This window comes from Eumetopias jubatus, unplaced genomic scaffold (assembly GCF_037043125.1).
Source record: "Eumetopias jubatus isolate StellerSeaLion01/CBP00866 unplaced genomic scaffold, mEumJub1_p1.0 scaffold_4, whole genome shotgun sequence".
NCBI lineage: Eukaryota > Metazoa > Chordata > Mammalia > Carnivora > Otariidae > Eumetopias > Eumetopias jubatus.
Genome location: NW_028274810.1, coordinates 107,747,577 through 107,769,459, shown reverse-complemented (window position 1 = coordinate 107,769,459; position 21,883 = coordinate 107,747,577). Strand labels below are relative to the sequence as shown.

General features: G+C 50.3%; 1 protein-coding gene across 1 annotated transcript in view; it reads right to left on the bottom strand.

The window, feature by feature from the left end:
• Positions 1–21,883, bottom strand: part of ARHGAP39 (Rho GTPase activating protein 39) — an 87,391-nt gene that overhangs the window by 39,449 nt on the left and 26,059 nt on the right. Inside the window, exon 2 of the mRNA XM_028093628.2 lies at positions 10,364–10,529. Coding sequence (XP_027949429.1) covers positions 10,364–10,443 — 80 coding nt within the window. The 5' untranslated portion in view covers positions 10,444–10,529. The remainder of the gene's footprint in view (positions 1–10,363; positions 10,530–21,883) is intronic.

Here is a 21,883-nt window from a genome sequence, read left to right as displayed (position 1 = left end):
GAGGATGGAGCCCCCCCATGTGCAGCTTCCCCCTGCAGCTCCCCCTGAGCACACGGTTCGCCCCTCACCCCGTCCCACCGCCTCTGCCACACCCCCACCCTTTCACACCGCAGAAGACCGGCCAGTGCCCTGCCACAGGCCTGCAGAGCCCAAAGCCCCTTCAGGGGGTCACTGCTTCTGTAGCCGTCACTGCCTGAGCCTCAGCCCTCGACCATGACACCTTGAGCACCTGGCCCGGGGAGAGGCTGCCCATAATGCGGCAACTGCGTCCACTCCCTCTGCAAGCCGCACCCTTCCCACCTCCCTCCACCTGCAGTCAAACTGGGCTGCTCTTGGGGGAGGCCACGGGGACTTCGTCGCTGCCTGCCACCACCACCCACCACGTGCCAGTCACCCTGTGGAAGGAAGAACAGGGTGTCCTGGGGACAAGGCAGAAGTGTGAGGACAGGAAGCAGGCCTGTCAGCAGTGTACCCAGGGTGCAGCCATCCCTGGGGCCTCTGAGGTCCCATGCAGCTTCTGATCATGAGCCACCATGCAAGGCCAGTGCCTGCAGAAGGCGGGGTGGGAGTCCCCTCTTCATCTCCAGGGCTGCCCCTCCCAGGACCATCCACCACGACTATCGCCTCACTGCTCACATGGAAATCTGCTTTCCAACTGCCCCACGGCACCAAGTGGAACCACACTAGCCCTGCTCCCCACCCGGATGCACATGCACAGGGCGACCCTCTTCCCGCCGTGAGGTATGCTTGACCTAGCATGGAGCCCCTCACCTCTGCCCCCACTGCCTTTACCTACCTGGATCACCCGGCTGGCTGCCAGCTGGCCAGTCCCCTCCCTGAGGACGGAGCAAGTTCTAAGCCTGTGAATCGGGTAATTCTACCTGTGAAACCCGCGCCAGCCTGAGTCGTCCCAGGAACAGCATGCACTCCCAGCAAACTCTCAGCTTCCTGATCTAGCCAGGCTCTCCTCATAGGCCAGCCAGCCACTCGCACCTCCGCCCACAGAGCCCCTAACGTGGAGACTGTTCTCTCCCACCTGGCAAATACCGGGATGCCAAAAGACGGCACCCCATACTCAGGCAATCGCTGATGCACATGGGCCACAGAATAGGAAAGGGGGCCTGTGGAAGCTTCGAAGACAGACTGGCTGACCACAGGCTCTCTCTGCCCGAGGCAGAGAAGGAAGTGAAGGACAGAGAGGGGGACCCCCAAGAAGGTGCCTGGAGGCAGAGGCCTGGAGGCCAGGGCAGCTGTGGGTCTTGCTCAAGAGAAGAGAGAAGGCACAAGAATAGCTCTGGACAGGGCCGCTCTGGGCAGGGCTGACATGATATCACTCAAGCTGATCTACAGGGAACAAGGATGGAGACTTCTGGAAGGCCAGGCAGGAGTCTGCCCCAAGGTCAAGTGGGTGTTCCCTGGGGGCTGACACACAGCCAGACAAGAGGGAAGGGGGACCTGAGAAGCCAGGAGAGGAGCAGGCCCAGAGGGGACAGGGCACAGACCCCCAGGTAGGTGCGATGCTCCTGGAGGTGGGAATGGAAGGTCGACTGTGTGCTCAGAGCTGGTGCTCTCTGCCTGGATAAAGTGTGGCATCCTTGCCCCCACAGGAAGCTGCCCCACGGCGCGGCATCTGCAGGGCCGAGTGTAGTCCCTGCACCCCAGCTCCTCACACAGCTGTGCCGTTCTTCTATCCTGGCTCCCTGGGCTCGATTTGACCAGAACAAAGTCCAGACACTCCCAAAGGAAGGACTATTCTGGCACAGAAGCTGAGAAAGCACTGAACTGAACATTCTAAGCCCTAAAGAAGCACTTTCAAGCGAATTTAATAGCTCTAATTCTTTCTAAACAGAGAATAGCATCTGTTCCCTTTTTGGCGCACTCCTGTGTGCGTGGGTAGAATCCCCGCTTTTTCAGAAGAATGTTCTGGTCACCCCTGGGGTGCAGCTTTGAACCAAGACCCTTGGGGAGCCAAGGGGCAGAGAATGCAAACAGGACGTGGATCCCTGAACAGAGCAAGGAGGAGACACAGCAGAGCTGGGCTGGGCCTGTGGTCAGCTCCCCCATCCAGACCCTCTCCAGGCAGGTTGGGGAGAGGGAACTCGGTGTGGACTGGAGAAAATGCACCTCGTCCCTGGGGTTAGTGCTGTCTATGCCCAGCACTTGGACAGAGGGGCTGCACAGTGCAAGGATGCTCTGCCACCAGGCATGTGATGAGAAACCGTTCCAACTGCCCCTGTGGGGTTTTGCTGCCAGGAGGGGCTGGGACGCTGCAGGTGACAGACCGGCAGCAGTATCTGAGGTGAATTAGTGAAAAGGAGCTGCTTGGTGGCAGAGGCAGAAGAGCATGAGATCTGGACTAAGATGATTGTGCAGACACCTGAGGGCAGCAGGCTGGCCCAAGGCCCCCTCGGTGTGCTGGGTGTGGCCTGCACCAAAGTCAACATGAAGGGCCCTTCCAGCCTTCCCCAGTTTTTGGAGAGGTTCACTTGCAGACAATGATGTGTTCAAAGAAATATTTCCTGAAAGAACTTAATGAGTGTCAAATATGTGCCAGGCAATTTACCAGATGAAAGGGACACAAGAGTGACCAGGCACATCTCTGCCCTCCAGATTCTTGTAACAAGGGTACCAGACCCATTCACTGGGGGAGAGGGGAATCTTTCCAGCAAATGGGGCTGGGACAACTGCAAGTCCACATGTGAAAGAAGGAAGCTCGACCCTTACCTCACACCACATACAAAAGTTAACTCAATATGGATCAAAGGCCTAAATGTAAGAGCTAAAGCTATAAAACTGAGAGGAAAACATAGGGGTACATCTTCATGACCCTGGATTTGGCCATGGATTCTTAGACCTGACACTAAAAACATGAGCAACAAAAGAAAAACAGATAAACTGGACTTGATAAAAATTAGAAACTTTTGGGACATCTGGGTGGCTCAGTTGGTTAAGCGTCTGCCTTCGGCTCAGGTCATGATCTCGAGGTCCTGGGATCGAGCCCCACGTCAGGTTCCCTGGTCAGTGGGGAGTCAGCTTCTCTCTCCCCCTCTGCCTTTGTGTGCTCTCTCTCTCAAATAAGTAACCTAGAAAATTAAAAACTTTTGTGCTACAAATGATACCATCAAGAAAGTGAAAAGACAACCACAGAATGGGAGAATACATTTGCAAATCATGGATCTGATCAAGAACTTGTATCTAGAATATATAAAAAATTCTTACAAGACAAATACTCAATTAAAAAATGGGCAAAAAATCTGAATAGGCATTTCTCCAAAGAACCAACACGCACATAAAAAGGTGCTCAACATCATCAGTCATCAGGGAAATGCAAATCAAACCATGAGACTCCACTCCACACCAACTAGAATGGCTATGATAATTTTTTTTAAAACCACAGCAAGTGGGGCGCCTGCGTGGCTCAGCCATTCAGTGTCTGCCTTTGGCTCAGGTCATGATCCCAGGGTCCTGGGATCGAGCCCCACATTGGGGTCCCTGCTCCGCAGGAAGCCTGCTTCTCCCTCTCCCACTCCCCCTGTTTGTGTTCCCTTCTCTCTTTCTGTCAGATAAATAAAATAAAATCTTTTTTTTTAAAGATTTTATTTATTTATCTGACAGAGAGAGACACAGCAAGAGAGGGAACACAAGCAGGGGGAGTGGAGGAGGAGAAGCAGGCTTCCCGTGGAGCAGGGAGCCCAATGTGGGGCTGGATCCCAGGACCCTGGGATCATGACCTGAGCCGAAGGCAGACGCTTAACGACTGAGCCACCCAGGCGCCCCAAAATCTTTTTTTTTTTAAGATTTTATTTATTTGAGAGAGAGAGAATGAGAGATAGAGAGCACGAGAGGGAGGAGGGTCAGAGGGAGAAGCGGGCTCCCTGCTCATGTGGGACTCGATCCCGCGACTCCAGGATCATGACCTGAGCCAAAAGCAGCTGCTCAACCAACTGAGCCACCCAGGCGCCCTAAATAAAATAAAATCTTAAAAAAAAACAAAAAACATAGCAAGTATTGGAGAGGATGTGGAGAAACTGCAACCTTTATACTCTGCTGATGGGAATCCACTCTAGGAAAGAGTCTGGCAGCTCTTCAGAAATTCCCAGCGTTTCTCTGACCCAAGAGAAACAGAGACATGTCTACACAGAAACCTGTGCACAATGTTCACAGAAGCATGAATCACAACAAAGAGTGGAAACAGCCCAAATGTCTGTCACCTGATGAACGGATAAACATGCATGTGGTTATAGCACATGAAATGTGCTATAGCATGGATGAACCTTGAAAACATTAGCTGAGAAAAGGAAGCCAATCATAAAAGACCACCTATTGTGTGATTTCATTTACGTCAAGTGTAAGGAACAGAAAAATCCAGAGAGAGATGGTAGATTAGTGGTTGCTAGGCTGGGACGGGGGGTGGGGGCAGCTGCTGATGAAACGGGGTTCCTTTTTGGGCGGGGGGGGGGCAATGTTCCAGATGCAGACAGTGCTGATAGTTGCACAACCTTGTGAATGTACTAAGAACACTGACTGCACACTGTTTAAGGGTAAATTTTACATGAATTATATCTCATTTAGAAAAAGGACTGCCACTTCCCGGGAGCCCAACAGGTCAGCGTAGGGGCTGCAAAGTGGGATGCTCCCCAGGGAAGGCAGAGGGGAGACGGGGGGTGGGGTGCAGAGGAGCAGAGACTTCCTGCAGGGTGGCTGGTGTCGAGGACAGAGCACATCCTCCAGAGCTGGTGCCACCTGGAGAAGCAGAAGCAGGAATGACCTCGGGCTCTGATGTGAGTTGGCCATGGCCTGAGCAGGTACCAGGGCTCCACTGGTGCTCAGCCCCTGGTCGTCCCCGCTGGCTCCTTGCATACCTGGGTCCCTGGGGCCGCCTCCAGGCCTCTGGCCCTCCCAGCATCAGTGCCCACCTCAAGGACCCCTGCTGCCCCTGCCCTATGCTGCCTTCCTGCTGCGACGCCTGCAGCCGCAGGGACCTCATGCCTCTTCCACCTTTCTAGATTGTTGGCATCTAGTACAGACTGTCTTGTCCTCAGATTTCACATGAACATCTGTCCTAAACTGCCATCTCCCCATCATCTGATTGGCCGCTGTGTTTCCTGAACAATTTCCTTTTGTGCAGCTGCTGTCTTGTCATTCTCTTGCTTCCTACAGATAGCCAGTGTGGCCACGAAGACTCCCAAGTCCCAGACCCCGGCAGGCACCAAACCCACTCTCACTGCTAAATGAATTCATCAATGCAGGCAGCAGCCTAAGAGCAAAACCATGGGATGGGCTGGAGAGCCCCCAGAGCCCCCCAGAAAGAAACGGCTGAGCCTGCTGTGCCCTCCTGTCCTCTCACTGCCCCAAGGGCCACAGGGTGCTGAGCCGTCCCCTGCCCATAAACCCTGCCTGAAGGGCAAATACCTTTGCTCTCCCCGACCAGGGGCCCTGCTCAGTGTTGTGCCCCAGCTCTTGAACTGGGGCCGGAGCTCAGTCATCCCTCACGGAGGGAACGGGGTACATGTGTGGAACCCAGGTGGGGCCACAAGCACCACCTGGGAAGGTGAAGGCAGCAAGCACGCCGCCCTGCCCACATCCAGGTGCCACTATGCACACAGTGGGCATTTCTGTTTCAGGAAACCTGAACCTCACACCTACTCAAGCACACCAGAGGGAACAGCACAGGCTCCACAATCCCTGGGCCTCATCTGCTCTGCTGGTAGTGCCCTAGGCGCTGGGCAGACACCACTGGATCCACCACGATGTCTGATCATACTTCCGGGCCGGCAGGTTCAGCCTGAGTCTGCTTGGCCGCCTGCGTACCATGGGCACAGGGAGAGGCGCGCATGCCCTCCCTCACACGGTCTTCCCCTCTAGGCCTTGGTCCAAGGGATACCCGGGTAAACTGCCTCGTCAAAACCCAGAGCGCCAGGACACCTGCACGTGTGCTTTCCCGAGCCTGCCCATGGCATCGGCCCCAGCAGCTCCTCTCTCACCGTGTCGGAGCCCCCAGAAGGTGAAGTGCCAGGTGGACACAGCCCCGTGGGGAGACTGGTGCGTGAGCCTGGGGGGCTTAGCAGCCATCACCAGGGCAGCCAGTCTTTCCTCAGAGCAACAGCAGAGCCTGATGCCTCTCACGCCTCGGTGCGCGGTCACACCCCCAACGGGAACAGAGAAGTGACTGGACGGATGAGACTCAACCATGACACCACTTCCCACACCTGGCAGGACCAGCACTTGAGCACCGAGGACATCGGGAGCATTAAGGGACAGGAGAAAACAGGGACGAGAAACACGAAGGACAGCAGCAAGAACATGGTCCTGGGAACACTTCTGGCAGAGCACTCGATCTTCACAGGTGAAGGATGGGCCGCCGCCAGGAGCTGCACACACCACAGCTGGCACTTCCCCCCAAATTAGCCTGTGGTCTTGATACACTGCCAGTCAGCATCCCAACGGGGTGTGTCTTCTGGGTAGGGGACAGACTAACTACATTTATATAGAAGAGCCACGGCATTCTGCAAAGGGCGGGAGGGGGCGAATGAAGGCCTGCCAGGAAGCCAAGGCAGGCGGTATGCTCTGCTGTGCACCCAGACGCATGGACAGAAAAAAAGAAAGCCCCTCACCGATCTCCCCCTTGGAGGAAAGGTGGCATTCACAACCCAGGTCCACTGTCTCTACAGAAAACTGTCCAGTTAGATACCCACCAATTCAAACCTTAAAACACCTAGAAGAGCTTCAGGACCTCAGTCAGGAAAAAAGGTTATTAAATCAGACAGAAAAGACATGAACGCAGAGAAGAGCAGTGAGACAGACTATGTTGGAATTTAAAATGTTTGTTCATCAAAAACCAACCAAACAGGGCACCTGGGCAGCTGAGTCGGTGAAGTGTCTGCCTTCAGCTCAGCAGAAGCCCGCCTCTCCCTCTCCCTCTGCCGCTGCCCCTGCTCATGCTCGCTCTCTCTCTCTAATAAATAAATAACATCTTAAAAAAAAAAGACAAATGATTCACAGAGAAAAGGATGAGAGATTATTCCCAGGGGAAGAAAAGTGAGGGGGGACAAGAACACACAGACCCAGGCTCCCCGGGCGTCAGGTGCAGATGCTGAAGCCGCAGACCGGCCACCAGCCAACACGAAAACTCTGGGGGAGCAGGCCCACGGGGCCGGGGCAGGCAGGGCCTGGCATCCACCCTGCCAGAGATCAGCCCGACAGCTGCCACGGGCCTCCAGGGCCCTGTGTGTAAGAAGACAACCTGGGCGCTTGTGGGAGGCAGAACTGGCTGCCATGTGTTCTGCCAGGTGCTGACTGTGCCCCAGGAGGTGCGCAAACCACAGGAAGTCAGCTGTGAGGAGAGGGGGCCAGAAAGCAGCAGACCCACGCAGCCTCAGTTAAGTCAGAATGTGGCCAGGCCAGGACATGCAGAACGTGTACCGAGGGCAACAGGGCCAACTGAAGGGCAGAAGCAGACCCAGCGACTTACGAAACCAGGACAGACACTGCAGAGTAGGGTAAAGGTGCTAGACAACTGGATGGCATCTGGAGAGCAAAAAAGGCAGATCCACACTGTACATAAGAATGAACTCCTCTACGCACAAGAGCCAAACTGAACCAGCACAGCGAGGAAACTTTGTCTTTCCCCACAACCACAATGAATGGGAAGATTTTCTGATGGTGACTAAAAATCCAGATGCACTAAAAGAAAAGATCAATAAAGTGTAAAGTAAAAAAGATTTTGTTCTTTGGGACACATTTGGTGAAAACATTAAATATTTGCAATATATATTACAGATAAGAGGCTCATATGCTTCATATACAAATTTGAGCAAAAAACCCCACAAAAGTGCTATAAGAAAAATGGGAAAAAGAAATGTCCCATGAATCCTGGCATCAGACATAAAACCCAAGCTGTACTGAGAGCCGTGGCCCCCGCCCCAAGTGCTGTCCAAGGGAGGCTGTGGGCAGCTGGGCACAGCACACAGGGCTCCATGGAGGGGACGTGGCGGCCAACACCTACAACCCTGCAGCCCCTCGCCTGAATTTACCTGAAGACACACCTCCAACAACACAAAATCACAAAGCACAGGCTTTCCGCTATAGCATCCATGTGACTGGACAATACTGGAAACTACCAAACATCCAACACGAGACTGGCCGAATACTATGGCTGTCAAGGAGGGTGGTCTCTGAGGGGACCCTCACAAACAAACACAGGAGGGAGGCCAGAAAAGCTACCTGCAAGAGGCGTGTGGGGGCACAGAGGTCTGAATGTACCTGATTTAACTGTGTCTTTTGGAAGCATGTTAAGGGTCGACATGTTTAAAAACAAATGAAGTCAGTAAGGAAAGGGAGAATGAATGGAACAGATGACCCTACTTATGTCAGTGAGCAGCATGACCCCAACAAAGGGGAGAAGGAGCCACGCCAAGTGGGAGTGGGTCTAGACTCCACACTCCTGTTCTTGAGCAGAGTGCACATGGCACATGGGGGCCAAGGAAATCCCGAACGTTTTTTAGCATTATATATACATTTTTGTAACGGAATGGATGAAGCAACTCTGAAACAATTTTTGGGTATGTTATCAGATGAGCAAACGAGTAAATGCGCCAATGCTCTTGGGGGCAGGGTCTCTCTGAACAAAAGAGGGTAAGGCTGTGGAACAGGGGAAGGAAGTGCAGGCCTGCTGGGAATGGGCTGGAGTTGAAGACACTGGTATGAACTCAGCATGTGTAACGGGTACAGGTGCATGGTCACGTGCACACTCGTGCACGCCTTTTCTAGCCTGCTTACAGGGCCAAGAGTCAAACAATGTCAGAGGCACGGGCATGCCGAGCCCCCGGACAGGCCCTCCAATGCCTGTCTTCCCCAGGGGGCGGGGGAGGTGGGGACCAGGGCTGCTTAGAGAAACAGCTGCCTCCAAGTGAGGCTGCAGCACAAGATACGCCTGGAACCAGAAGGAACGGGCATCCAAGAGTCATGGGCACACGGGAAGGAACCTCACCGGCCCAATCTGGGACAATGCCAGCACCAAAGTAATTAAGAGCAGGAATTAACTACAAACCATGTAAAGCAGAAAGGTATTTATGAGTATGCACTGAGAAGGAACAGATGCAAGCATGAGCAGGGAGAAGGGGGCTCTAGTTCCTGTGGGGTGCTGTGTGCCGACTGGGGGTTCGGAAGGGATGCTGTAGTTGGGAAGTCGGTGCTCCGCACATATCCCAGGAAACACCAGACTGTGTCAGAAACAAGCAGAACACCCAAACCAGTGAAGAGCAGGTAGGTGGACATGCACCTGCAGAGGGGAGACTCTGAGAAGGGTAAGACACCACTGTGCAGCATTCTGCTAAGAAATCCTCAAATCCAAACCAAGTTCTCCATTTATAAAAGGGTCACTATTGGGGCGCCTGGGTGGCTCAGTGGGTGGAGTGTCTGCCTTCGGCTCAGGTCATGATCCCAGGGTCCTGGGATCGAGCCCTGCGTCGGGCTCCCTGCTCAGCAGGGAGTCTGCCTCTCCCTCTGCCTCTCCCCCACTTGTGTTCCCTCTCTCGCCGTGACTCTCTCTGTCAAATAAATAAAATTGTTAAAAAATAAAAAATAATAAAAATAAAAAGGGCCACTATTGCCTTAAAGACTGTCAATATTGCAAAAGGCAGAGAAAGGATGGCTGTGGGAAGGGGCATGCAAGAGCGGTGAGCTGGGCGGGGTGGGCGTGTGCAGGAGGGCTGGGAGACGTGGGGAAGGCTGACAGGAACCAGCGGCTGAAGCAGCACGGAGAGGCAGATGAGACAGGAGACTTGCCCCCGCCCAGATTTATTCACAGAGACGTCTCTCCTGGGCAAGCCCCTGGAGACTCGGAGAGACAGCCCTGTGTGAAGGGAGGGGAGGTACACACAGAGGCCACGAGAGTGAATCAGGGCAAGGGGACACAAGTGTTCAGTGCAATGTTTCTGCTCTTGCAAGTTTCCTGTAAATATGGAATTATTTCCAAGCAGAGCTAAAAATATGAAAAATAAAAATGATGAACTATGGCCACCTGCCTTGCTGTGGATTGATGCCCAGAGCAGGCACGTGGAGTTGGGTCCAGCCACGGGCCTGCAGGGTATCCGAGGCCACCTGCACGAGGAGAAGCCCCTCCTCTGTGGTGCATCTGTGGCAGGAAGTGGGGCCACACCTGGGGATGGGGCTTCCACGGGAGGACATGACATCCAATTCAGAAGCAAGCATAGATCAGGCCTGAAAGCTGCCAGTCCTGCGGGGTGCAGGAGGGACAACGACTCACCCCCACCGCACAGGTGATGAACAAGCTGCCATTCCTTCTCTGAAAGGGAGGCAGCCAGTCCTCTGCTAACTCAGCCACACAGACGCCTCTCCTTACCTCGTGCTTGATCCTGAAATCCGGGGCTCTTGCACACCAGCGTCATGGCTCTCACATTCATAATCCCGTGTCTGGGACATTGCAGTCTTTTCCTGAGGACCCAGGTGGACAGATGTCAGCGGCTCATCGGGACTCTCCCTCCAGTGTCAGTCAGGAAGGCAATGCCCTGTGAGAGAGCAAACATCTCTAAGCACAGACATTCGGAAAACATCTTCTGTAGTACAGCCCCGTGCGCTGGTGAGAACAAGGAACACCCAGGCCCCAGCACAGTCTCTGTGCTCCCTGGGCCCCTGAGCCCCAGCCCACAGACAGCACCACGCCCCTCACCAGCCGGCCCTGGGCGAGCGGCCCGCCACCTCTCACACACAGTGTCCTCAGCTCTCTGAGGGGGATGGCCCCACACACCTGGCGCTGCCGTGGCAACGGGCACCAGGAGCACGGCGGGGCCTGGATGAGGGCACGTTCCCAGGTCACCAGCTCACACCCAGGCCACCTGCTCTGTGGCAACGAGTGGACTTTTCAAACGTGGTGCTGTGCTGACTGGATGTACTTGTGGGAAAAGACGACCCTGACCTGCCTCAGCCAGCCCACAGAACTCTGTTCTAGGTGAACATCTAGACGAATGTCTGAAGAGTAAGACAACTAGGCTTTTAGAAAAAATGTAGAAGAAAATGTTTGTAGTCTTACAGTAGGTTCAGGTATCTTAACCACACAAAAAACCACTGACCACAAAGAAAAATAAATTGACCATAATAAAATCAAGAGCCCCTGTTTATCAAGACACCATTGAGTAAAAAGGCAAGTCCAGAATGGGAAATAATCTGTTCTAGAGAACATGACACTTATCTCATCCGACAAAGGTAGCCCAGACTATGCCCAGGACTCATATAAAATTCCTAGAAAAAGGCAGAGAATCCAGTAGAAAAATGGAGAAAAGACTTGAAAACACACTTTACAAAAAAACCAGTATTTACGTGGCTAATAAACACATGGAAACATGCTCAACCTCTTTAGTCATCAGGGAAATGTTATGCAATGCAGAGCATAATGGCTAATTATATTTTAATTACACTGACCAAAATGGCTAAAATGGGAAAGAAAACCCACCATGTGCTGAAAAGGGCATGGAGGCTCATCAGGGCTTTGGGAGATGGGTTAACCCGCTCAGGACCACAGTAGGAAGTACTTGATAAAAGCCGCACATACCCCGGCCCCCAAGGAGGGCTTCCTCTGACAGTGATTAAGGCTGGCAGAGACCTGCACGCAGTGTTCCCCACAGCCCTGGTCACAACAGCCCACATGGGAAGCTGCCCAACGTTCATCATGGCAGAATGGACCACCCAAGCTCACGCAAGAGTCTCTCACCAGAGGGTGAGAGTCCGAGGCCAAACACAGTCGGATGCACATGAAGTTCACAATCAGGCAGTCAGCCTCTGCTGTCAGAAATCAGAAGCCTCCAGGCCAGGTACTGAGGGGAGGGGCCCAAGGGGGCAGTGCCATTCGGGGTTCAGCTTGGCGCCATTTATGCAAGTGGTTTATGAAAGCTCAGGAGCTTCATGCCCAAGCTCTCACGCTTTTTTTTTTTTAAGATTTTATTTATTTGTCAGAGAGAGAAAGAGAGAGAGAGAGAGAGAGAGAGAGCACAAGCAGGGGGAGGGGCAGAGGCAAAGGGAGGAGCAGACTCCCAGCTGAGCAGGGAGCCCGACTCAAGGCTCCATCCCAGGACCCCGGGATCATGACCTGAGCGAAGGCAGACGCTCAACCAACTGAGCCACCCAGGCGCCCCGTTCACACTTTTCTATACACATGCGTTTCTTCAGGAGAAAGCCTGCAGAAATGAGGAGCAAGAGAGTCACTGGGGACACTGTCCCCAACCCAGCTGGTACCAAGACAGGACCCTCCCCAGCAGAGACTGACCCACAGATCCCAAATATACTAGTCAAGGGGAAATAAACAGATTCAAAGCCCCAGGTAGGGCGCAGCTGGGGGCGGGGGGGAGACTGCAGGCCAATCACACACTTTCTCCAAGGCTCAGAGAGATGGTGACGCCAGAGGTCAACCTGACCATGCTTGGCTCATGAGCTGGAGGAGATGCTCCCAGCCTTCTCCTTTCTGCCACTTGAATATCCATACAACTTTTATTTAAATACTTAAAACTATTGGGAATACCATTAAGAAAAAAAAAAAGAAAAGAAAGAAACTCAAGTATTTCTAAGTCCTTGTCTCTCGGAGTGAAAACAGGGGACCTTCTTATATGGCCTCAACATCTAATACCCAGCAACGTTAGTAAAATTTTGAAAAACTGAAAATTATCTACCATAATCTGAAAGCAACTCAAACCAACCACCTCCAGTTGTGTACCCCTTCAGTCCTCGTCCCAGCCTTCCAGGCGGGTCCAGAGCAGAAGGCACAGCGGGCACCTCTGCGGCATCTCACTGGTCCTCTGTGCTCCCGAGTCGAACCTTGCATCATTCCCTCCAGAAAGCCCTCTCCAACCTGGGACAGACACCACGTCTCTGACTCCAAATGCCCTGGGTCTGAAATCAGACAGTGCTATGTTCTCCCAACTTTGCTCATTTCTGAAATTGTTTTAATTATTCTAGCTCCTTTGCATTGCCTTATCAATTTCTTCTTGTACCATCTTTGTCTGGTTTTGCTATCGGGAGAATACTAGTATAACAAAATGAATCCTCTCACTTTTCTGGAAGTTTGTGTAGACTTGCTGTTATCTGTTCCTCAATGTTCGGCAGAATACTACGGCTGGGCCATCTGGACACGTAGTTTTCTTTGTGGGAAGGTTTTTCTCTTTTTTTTTTTAAAGATTTTATTTATTTGACAGAGCGAGACACAGCGAGAGAGGGAACACAAGCGGGGGGAGAGGGAGAGGGAGAAGCAGGCTTCTTTGTGGGAAGGTTTTTAATTATAATTTTAACTTGTTTGGTAGATACAGAGCTAAACAGGTCTTAAAACTCCTTCTTGAGTCACCTTTAGTGGTTTTCTCTTTCAAGGAATTTGTCCATTTCATGCAAGTTGTCCGATTTATTGACACAAAGCTTTTACGCCATTCTCTTATTACCCTTTTAAGATCAGAATAATAGGTAGTGATGCCACCTGTTTCGTTCCTGATATTGGTAATTTATGCTCTTTTCACTCTTTCACCTTATCTGGCTGGCCAGAAGTTTGTCAATTTTACTGATCTTGTAAAAAAAAAAAAAAGGTTTGGCTTCATCAGTTTTGTCTTTTCTGCTTTAATTTCCACTTTGGTCCAAATTATTTCCTTTCAGTCTTCTGGATTTATTTTGTGCTCCTTTTTTTAGTTTAAGGTAGGAATTGAGTGTTTTGCAACTTTTTAAAATTTCATTCTGAGTCAAGCATTTAGTGTTATAAAGTCTAACTCTGAGCACAGCTTCTCTGGCATCACGTAAATTTTGACTGTTTTCAATTTCATCCAATGCAAAAGCTTTCCAATTTCCCTTTTGATTTGTCCTTTGACTAATGGATTATAAGGAAGTATGTGATTTACTTTGCCAATATTTTTATTGGTTTCTAACCTAATTCCATTTTTGTCAGAAAAACTTATGATGCAGACAAATGATTTACCTTGGTAAACATTTCAAATGCATTGGAAAAGCATGCTGTTGGGTGGCGTGCTCTGCGAACGCCAACCAGGTCAGGTGGGCTAATTGTGCCAGTACAAATTTTCTGTTTACCTAGTTGTCCAATTACTAAGAAAAGGATACCGACAGCAGCAACTAGAATTGCAGATTTGTCCGTTTCTCTTTGCAGTTCTCTTTGCAGTTTCAGTTTTTCTTTCATGTGTTTTGTAGCTCCGCTATTAAGTGAAGAAACTTTATGTTGTCTTCTTGGTGAAGTAACCACTTTATCATTATGAAATATCTTCTCTGAAATCAGTATATTTGGTATTATCACAGCAACTCTGCCTTCTTTCCATTAGTGTTAGAATTGTACATCTTTTTGGGGCGCCTGGGTGGCTCAGGCGGGAAGCCTGCTTCTCCCTCTCCCACTCCCCCTGCTTGTGTTCCCTCTCTCGCTGTATCTATCTCTGTCAAATGAATAAATAAAATCTTTAAAAAAATTATATAAAAAAAGAATTGTACATCTTTTGCCTTCCTTTTACTTTTAACCTATTTGTGTCTTTGTATTTAAAGTGGGTTTCTTGTAGCCAGCATATATTTGGGTACTGCTTTTTCATGCTGACAAATTCTGCCTTTTATAACGTTTACTTGAGAGAGAGAGAGCGCGCACACGCGAGTGGGGGGAGGTGCAGTGGGAGAGAATCTCAAGCAGACTCCCTGCTGACTGCGGAGCCCAACGTAGGGCTTGATCTCATGACCCTGAGATCAGTAACTGAGCCAAAATCAAGACTCGGACTCAACCGACTGAGCCTCCAAGGCACCCCAACTTCTGCCTTTTAATTGGGTGTTTAAACCACCTAGATTTGTGACTGTTGACATGGTGAGGTTGAAATCTACCATTTTGTTACTTTTTTTTTAATTTTTTTTAAAGATTTTATTTATTTACTTGAGAGAGAGAGAGAGCATGAGAGGGGGGAGGGTCAGAGGGAGAAGCAGACTCCCCGCTGAGCAGGGAGTCCGATGCGGGACTCGATCCCAGGGACTCCAGGACTCTGAGCCGAAGGCAGCCGCCCAACCAACCGAGCCACCCAGGCGCCCTCATTTTGTTACTTTTTAAAGTCTGTCCCATCTGTTCTTTGTTCCCCCTTTCCTCTTTTTTGCCTCCTTTTGGATTATTTTATGTGATTCAATTTTATCTTGACTGTTAATTTATCAGCTGAATGTAATTTATTGTTTTGCTATTTTAGTTGATGTTTTAGGGTTTATAGTGTCGTGTCCATATTTAATTGATCATAATCTGCCTTCAAGGGAAATCATACCACTTCAAGTACGAGTTTGCCATTTCTCCTGTCCTGGGCCTCGTGCCATTCTTGTCATATGTTTTACTCTATATGTGTTATAACCATCTCCCACTTACTACTTTTATTTAAATAATTATCTTTTAGAGATTTAAGTAATAAGACAGTATATATGTATCTATATGTAGCCATGTGTCTGCCATTTCCAAGGGTCTTCCTTCTTTTGGGTAGATCCAGATTTCCACATGGTTTCATTTCTCTGCAGCCTGAAGCCTTTACTGCAGTTCCTGCCACATTGCTTGCATTGAAGGTCTGCTGGTGATGAATTCTTTCAGCTTCTGTACACCTGAGATAGCTTCATTTCACAGTGTATTTACCCTGGTACAGAGTTCCAGGCTGGCTGCTCCCAGCCTCCTCACCCACACTTAACAAAGAGAAATCTGCCATCATCTGCGACGTTGCTCCTCTGTATATAATAAGTCTTGTTTTTCTGGCTGCTTTTAAGAGTTTTCTCTTCATCACTGGTTTTGAGCAATTTGATTATGATGTACCTTGCGTAACTGTATCTGTGTTTCTTGTGTTTAGGATTTGTTAAGATTGTTTAGGTTTATAGTTTTCATCAAGATGGAAAGCACTTCAGCCATTATTGATTCAGATAGTTTTTCTGCACCCTTTCCTTCCCATTGGGAACCACAATTATACAAGTACTAGTCTCTGCCAGGTGTCCCACAGCTCAGTCCTGCTCTTCTGTTTATTTAAGAGTACTTTTCCTCTCCTTGTTTCAGTTTGGATAGTTCTTACTGCTCTGTCTTCAAGTTCACTGAGCTTTTCTTCTGCAGTGTCTAATCTGCTGTTGATCCCAGCCAGTATATTTTGCATTCAGACATTTCAGTTTCTTTTTTTTTTTTTTAAGATTTTATTTATTTGTCAGGGGGAAAGAGAGCGGGCACACAAGCAGGGGGAGCAGCAGAGGGAGAAGCAGGCTCCCTGCTGCGCATGGAGCTCGATGTGGGACTTGATCCCAGGACCCTGGGATCATGACCTGAGCCAAACACAAGACGCTTAACTGACTGAGCCACCCAGGTATCAACACCCTCATTTTAGTTTCAACTCTGTAAGTTTAATTTGGGTCTTTTTGCAGTTCACTCTCTTTACCATGTCTCTCAATGTGTTCAGTGTTTTTCCTTTAGCTTTTTGAACACATGCAATATATTATAATAATGTTTGAATTCCTCTAAGTATTCTGGAGCTTTGTCTTGGGACATGGTTACTTGGAAACTGTGTGAAACCTTTGGTTCTTGCTTCTAGCATTGGGTAGGCACACCAGAGCAGTAGTTATTTTATAGCTAATTACTCACCCCTGAGTAGTCCACCCAGTGCCCCGTGAATTATGAAGGTTTGCTCAGCCTCACGACATGGCACCCCTCGCAGTGTTCTTAAGAGTTCTGAGCACCATTCCCTCTAACACTTCTGCAGGATTCTCCCTGTCTCTGATAGCTTCTTCACACCCACGTGCTGACCAGCACTCTGTAGGAAACTAATGGTACTGTCCCACCCACAAGTCCCTGCTTGCAGCATTCTATTCTGCTGCTCTCCCCTGCAAACCCCATCACCCTGGCCAACCCAGACTCTAAGCTCCATCTCCTAAACTCAGGGGCTCTGCCAGACCCTGCATCCCCGCAACACAACCTGGAAACTCCCCACATGCAGGGAGCTGGGACATCATGGACTCACCCTGTTTAACTCTCATCTAACAGGAATCAGTGTACTGTGTCATCTCATACTCCAAATTTAGAAAACCAGGGTTTCATTATTATTGTCCAGCTTTTTATTAGTTCCTTATGAGAGGGTAAATAGGATCGCTGTTACTCCATCTTGTGAACAGGAGGAAGTCCAAATACTTTTGCTTATTGCATGATTACACAAATAAAGCATTACAACTGTTATATTTAATTTCCCTCTCTCACTAGAGGGTAAGCAACATGAGGGCAGAGGTATTTGTTTTGTTAACCACTGCATCCTTGACACAGAGTAATCAAACATTTACTGAATAAACACACTCCTTAATCACTTGGAATTTATCTTGGCATACTGTATAACTAAGGACTTAAAATGTTTGTTCTAGACTATGCAATGCAGGATTCCAAATATATATGATAGTCCTGGAAACACAAAACTATAATAATGGTACAAAGACTGTGGCTACCAGTGATTCAGGGAGGGAGGAAAGTTGAATGGGTGGCCACAGGGGATTTTTTTAGGGTGGTGAAACTATTCAGTATGATACTGCCATTATGGATATCTGATACTATGCATTTGTCAAAGCCATGGAAATTTACAGCAAAAAGAGTGAACTTCAATGTATGCATGTTTAAAAGAAAATAATTTAGCAGGTCAAGGGTTCTCAAGACGCACTGCAGCATAGGACAAAACAATCTACCTGTATTGCAAAGGAGGGAGTGGAGGGAAAGATGCTGACCTGAATAACTTTATTTTTTTTTAAGATTTATTTATTTGAGAGAGAGCACACATAATTGGGGGAGGGGCAGAGGGAGAGAATCTTCAAGCAGACTCCCCACTGAGTGTGGAGCCTGTCGTGGAGGCTGATCCCACGACCCTGAGATCATGACATGAGCTGAAAACAGGAGTCGGATGCTCAACTGACTGAGCCACCCAGGCACCCCTGACCTGAGTAACTTTAGAAATAAAAGCTAGGATATAAGATTCATAGAAAAGGAACTGCATATAGGCATTATCTCTAGTTGGTAAAGTCACTTCCCAGGAGTATGGGTCTCCAATGTTGACACCACTACATGTGTACATGGGAACTGAACATTTCAGCAAAAGCATGAAGAGGAGGTTGGGATGACCCATGTGGTGATGAATTAGGGGAGACAAGAGGCAGAACTCATGTTCAGTGTAAAACACATACAGATAGCTACACTAGGAGAGATCTGTGCATGTGTGTGGGGGGGTGTAACCACAGACAGGTCAGCGTGCACACACAGACAGCTATACCTGGAGAGATCTCTGCTGTGTGCGTGTGCATCAGGTCAGTACGCACACCGGCTATGTGTGGAGAGAGCTGTGCGTGTGTGCACTCACATGCTCACTGGTCAGTATATACGCCCAGACAGCGATGCCTGGTGAGATGTGTGTTGTGTGCACACATGCGTACTCAGGTCAGCGTGCACACACAAGTCAGTGTGCGCACACACACAGATTTCCTGGCTCTGTCAGCTGAGAGGACCCAGAAGCAACAACAGCCCAGAGTAAGGATCATACCCAGTGCCCAGCTCTTGGCTCTAACAGCATTCTCCAATAAAAGGATCCAGGAACCTTTGGAGAATGGCTGAAATCACTGGGGCAGGAAAAGGACAAGATGAGTCTGTAGTATCCCACTGAGGCATAAAGAACAAAGAGCTAAAACAAAAAGCCCACAATGATGGAGTCTGTCAAAGGGCTGACAGAGCTCTCAATGACCAAAGCTGGAGCAATGTGGGGGGGGGGGGCATTCCTATTAGATGATAACCCAAAGTATAAAATAAATATCCATTAAGTCCAGACTGATATAAATAAATGACCAAATAAGTGGGGAAAATGGACAAATCTCCCCTGCAAAAGAAGTCTGGGTAGATACTCTGCCTCCAGGTACAGGACTGCCTGCCAAAGCTGGAAGGCAGACACACCTCCGCCAGGTGGGCACCCATCCTGAAGCCAAGCTGGCTCAGAACAAAGTCTCGGAGAGCATTTCTTCACCCCTCACCTTGCTGCCTTTGCTGCACTGCCTTCCAGAGCAGAGGACGAGGCAGGCGGGACAATGGACTCCGTTCATTCACCAGGTCCTCTTCTGCCGCTGGTCATTTCACACCCACTTTGTCCAGAAATGTGATGTGCCCTCTCCATGTACAAAGCCGGCCTTCCCTTCCTCCCAGGAGGCCTTGCCTCGCTTGTCCTGTGTACCCTGGATGCCATCTCTCCTCGGGACTCCCCACACGGAGCCTCCCCGCGGCCTTCTGGCACAGGCACCTTCTCTCTGACCACTTTTCTGTTTAGTTCTCTCTGTGCAGCCCAATCTTTCCACGCAGCCTGTCCTCTGGAGGACGAATTCTTCTTTAGCAGAGTCCAACCTGTCATCTGCTGTTGTTGCTAATGGGGCCGTCGTGTTGGTGATGGGTTGTCTTTAATTTCCTTGCTCAGGTCTGCCAGCCCACTTCCCGTCCTGCTATCTTGTCTTGTCTTTGAGCTCTTTTCTTTTTATGTATTTTAAGCTTTCAATTTCTTAGTATACAGAAAATATTGTCTAAACTTTCTATCTGCTAATCTTTGTTTTCTTCACCCAGAATTTAACTGTGCTCGTTCCTTCCTTTCTTCCTTTCCTTAGTCTCTACATAAAGGTCCATGTTGTTTCCTGATTATTGCTCATCTTTAAACAAGGAAAGGAACAGCCTCAAGCCAGGTGTGTCATTCCAGAATGCTCTATTTCCAATTTTTTTTTACAGGCTCTGCCCTGGAAATGAGTTTCTGGTATTAGGACATTTTTTGTTTGCAAGTGACAGAAATCCAAATCAAACTGAAAGCAGAGAGATCTGCACCCTTGCCTACTAGGGCTGTCTGTGTTGAGACCCTACAAATGCAGGGTTCCCAAGACGGCCTTGGGGCCACCTCCTCTCAGCACTCTGCTCAGGCTGGCCACCCTTTTGGGCACGTACCACACAGCAGCAGCCCCTACCAGAAGTTTCTTCCCTGTGGTCTAAAAGGAGAGTCTCCTGAAGGTTTCTGAGTGGCCAGTGGGGCCTCCATTGTGCCTGGTGCTGTGGGTGGGCTGCATAAGCACACGGAAGGCCTGCCTGCACTCCTTCAGGGCTCAGGGCAATAGCGTGTGCCTGTGGGGCTACTTCACTGGCAGCCAAGGCCCAGGGGAGCCGAGGTCTGTCCTTGGTCCACAGTCGGTGGGAAACAAGACCCAAGGAGCCACGAGTGGTCAGCAGCCCCACGGTGAGTTGCAATGTGCCCTCTTCTTCCCCACTTCACCCCTGAAGACTCTGGATCTTGCAGAAAATGCCAGCCGAACACCTGTGTCTGCGCCAGCTCACCTCCCTCGGCATGTGCTTCCACATGGGGTTCCCCCCACGGCCCACCAAACCATGGCCCCTGTTCTGTCAGGTCAATGCCGGCAATGGTGTCCCTCAAATCCTCTTTGTGAAGGACGAGCTGTGAGCTGATCAGAGCTTTGGCTTTCGCTCCTCTTGCCCGTCTGGCAACATCCTCCTCCGGCTATGGCTCTTGCTTGGATTCATTGTAGAATAGATCTGGTTCTCTATCTTTCATTCTTTTTGTTCATTTCAGAGGGTTTCAGGGAGGGAAGTAGGATAAACAAGTCTTCAGTCAGCCATTGTCTTCAGAAGGCCCGAGTTCCCTTCTCAATGCTGTTTTTAAGAAGTTTTCCAAATTCTGAACAATGAGCGCGTCTCAGTTCATGTTCTGAGAGCTTGGCTCCAGGCTGGAGGCACAACCCATTCTCCACACAGTGACCAGCACAGGCTGGCATTTCCCGCTCGCGCCTCCTGCACAGCTCTTCTCATCAATCCCCACCAATGGAGGGGCCGCACCGTCACTGCTAAGAAACCGTGACCCGACCTGCCAGTCATGGCATCAACTTGTGGGTCAGGACCAGCTCTTCCAGCTTTTCTGGGAAAGGATGTCGGACTGCAGCCCACACAGAAAGGACACTTGTTTGGAGCCACTTGGCTGCAACACAGAATGGGTCTCTGAGGGTGCTGCTAAGTACTTGGAAAGCTGCCTCCCAGGGGACAGCACTTGGCTCCTGGCCATGGGAGGCCACGTGACTGGCAGGCAGGACACATGGACACTCCTGCCCCTGCAGTCCTTGCCATCCTGGGCTTGTCTCACCAACAAAACTGCACTGGGGCCCCTGGAGGACCGTTTAGAGAGAACAAAATGCGTATCACGCATACACGTGCCAGTGGTCAGAGCAGAGAAGCTGGTCTGTGACCACAGCCTGACGCCCGGGTCCTGCTTGCTCCTCAAGCCCTCCACGCGCACAGATGACCCCACTGGGCTCTGAGAGGAATAAGGGCAGATGTGAGAGGGCTTTGTGACAAATGGGGTGGTAGCTCTGGGTCCCACGGTCATCACTCCAGAGCCCACGATCTGGGGCAGCCACCGGCCACCAGGTGGTGGGAGACTCCACTCAACAGCCTCATTGCCCTCCTGGCAGCTCGGGGACAGCACCAGGATGGAGGATGTAGAAGATGTTTTTCTTATTACTTAAATCTCGATTGTTTAAAAATACACTAAACTAAGGGGTGCCTGGGTGGCTCAGTGGGGTACGCATCTGACTCCTGGTCTCAGCTCAGGTCTCGGTCTCAGGGCCGTGAGTTCAGGCCCCGCGTTGGGCTCCTTGCTGGGCATAGCGCCTACTGGACGCACACCAGCCAGCAGGGCCGACCTTGGGAGGCCAGGCTCGCCTCAGACCACAGACCCCGAGAAAACGGAGGAGCCATGCGGGAAATAAAACCCTACAAATACTGTAGGACAACTGCAAACAGAGAAGGGCAGCCAGCCACCTGGCCTTCTGCGTGCATGGACATCGCTGTGCCGGG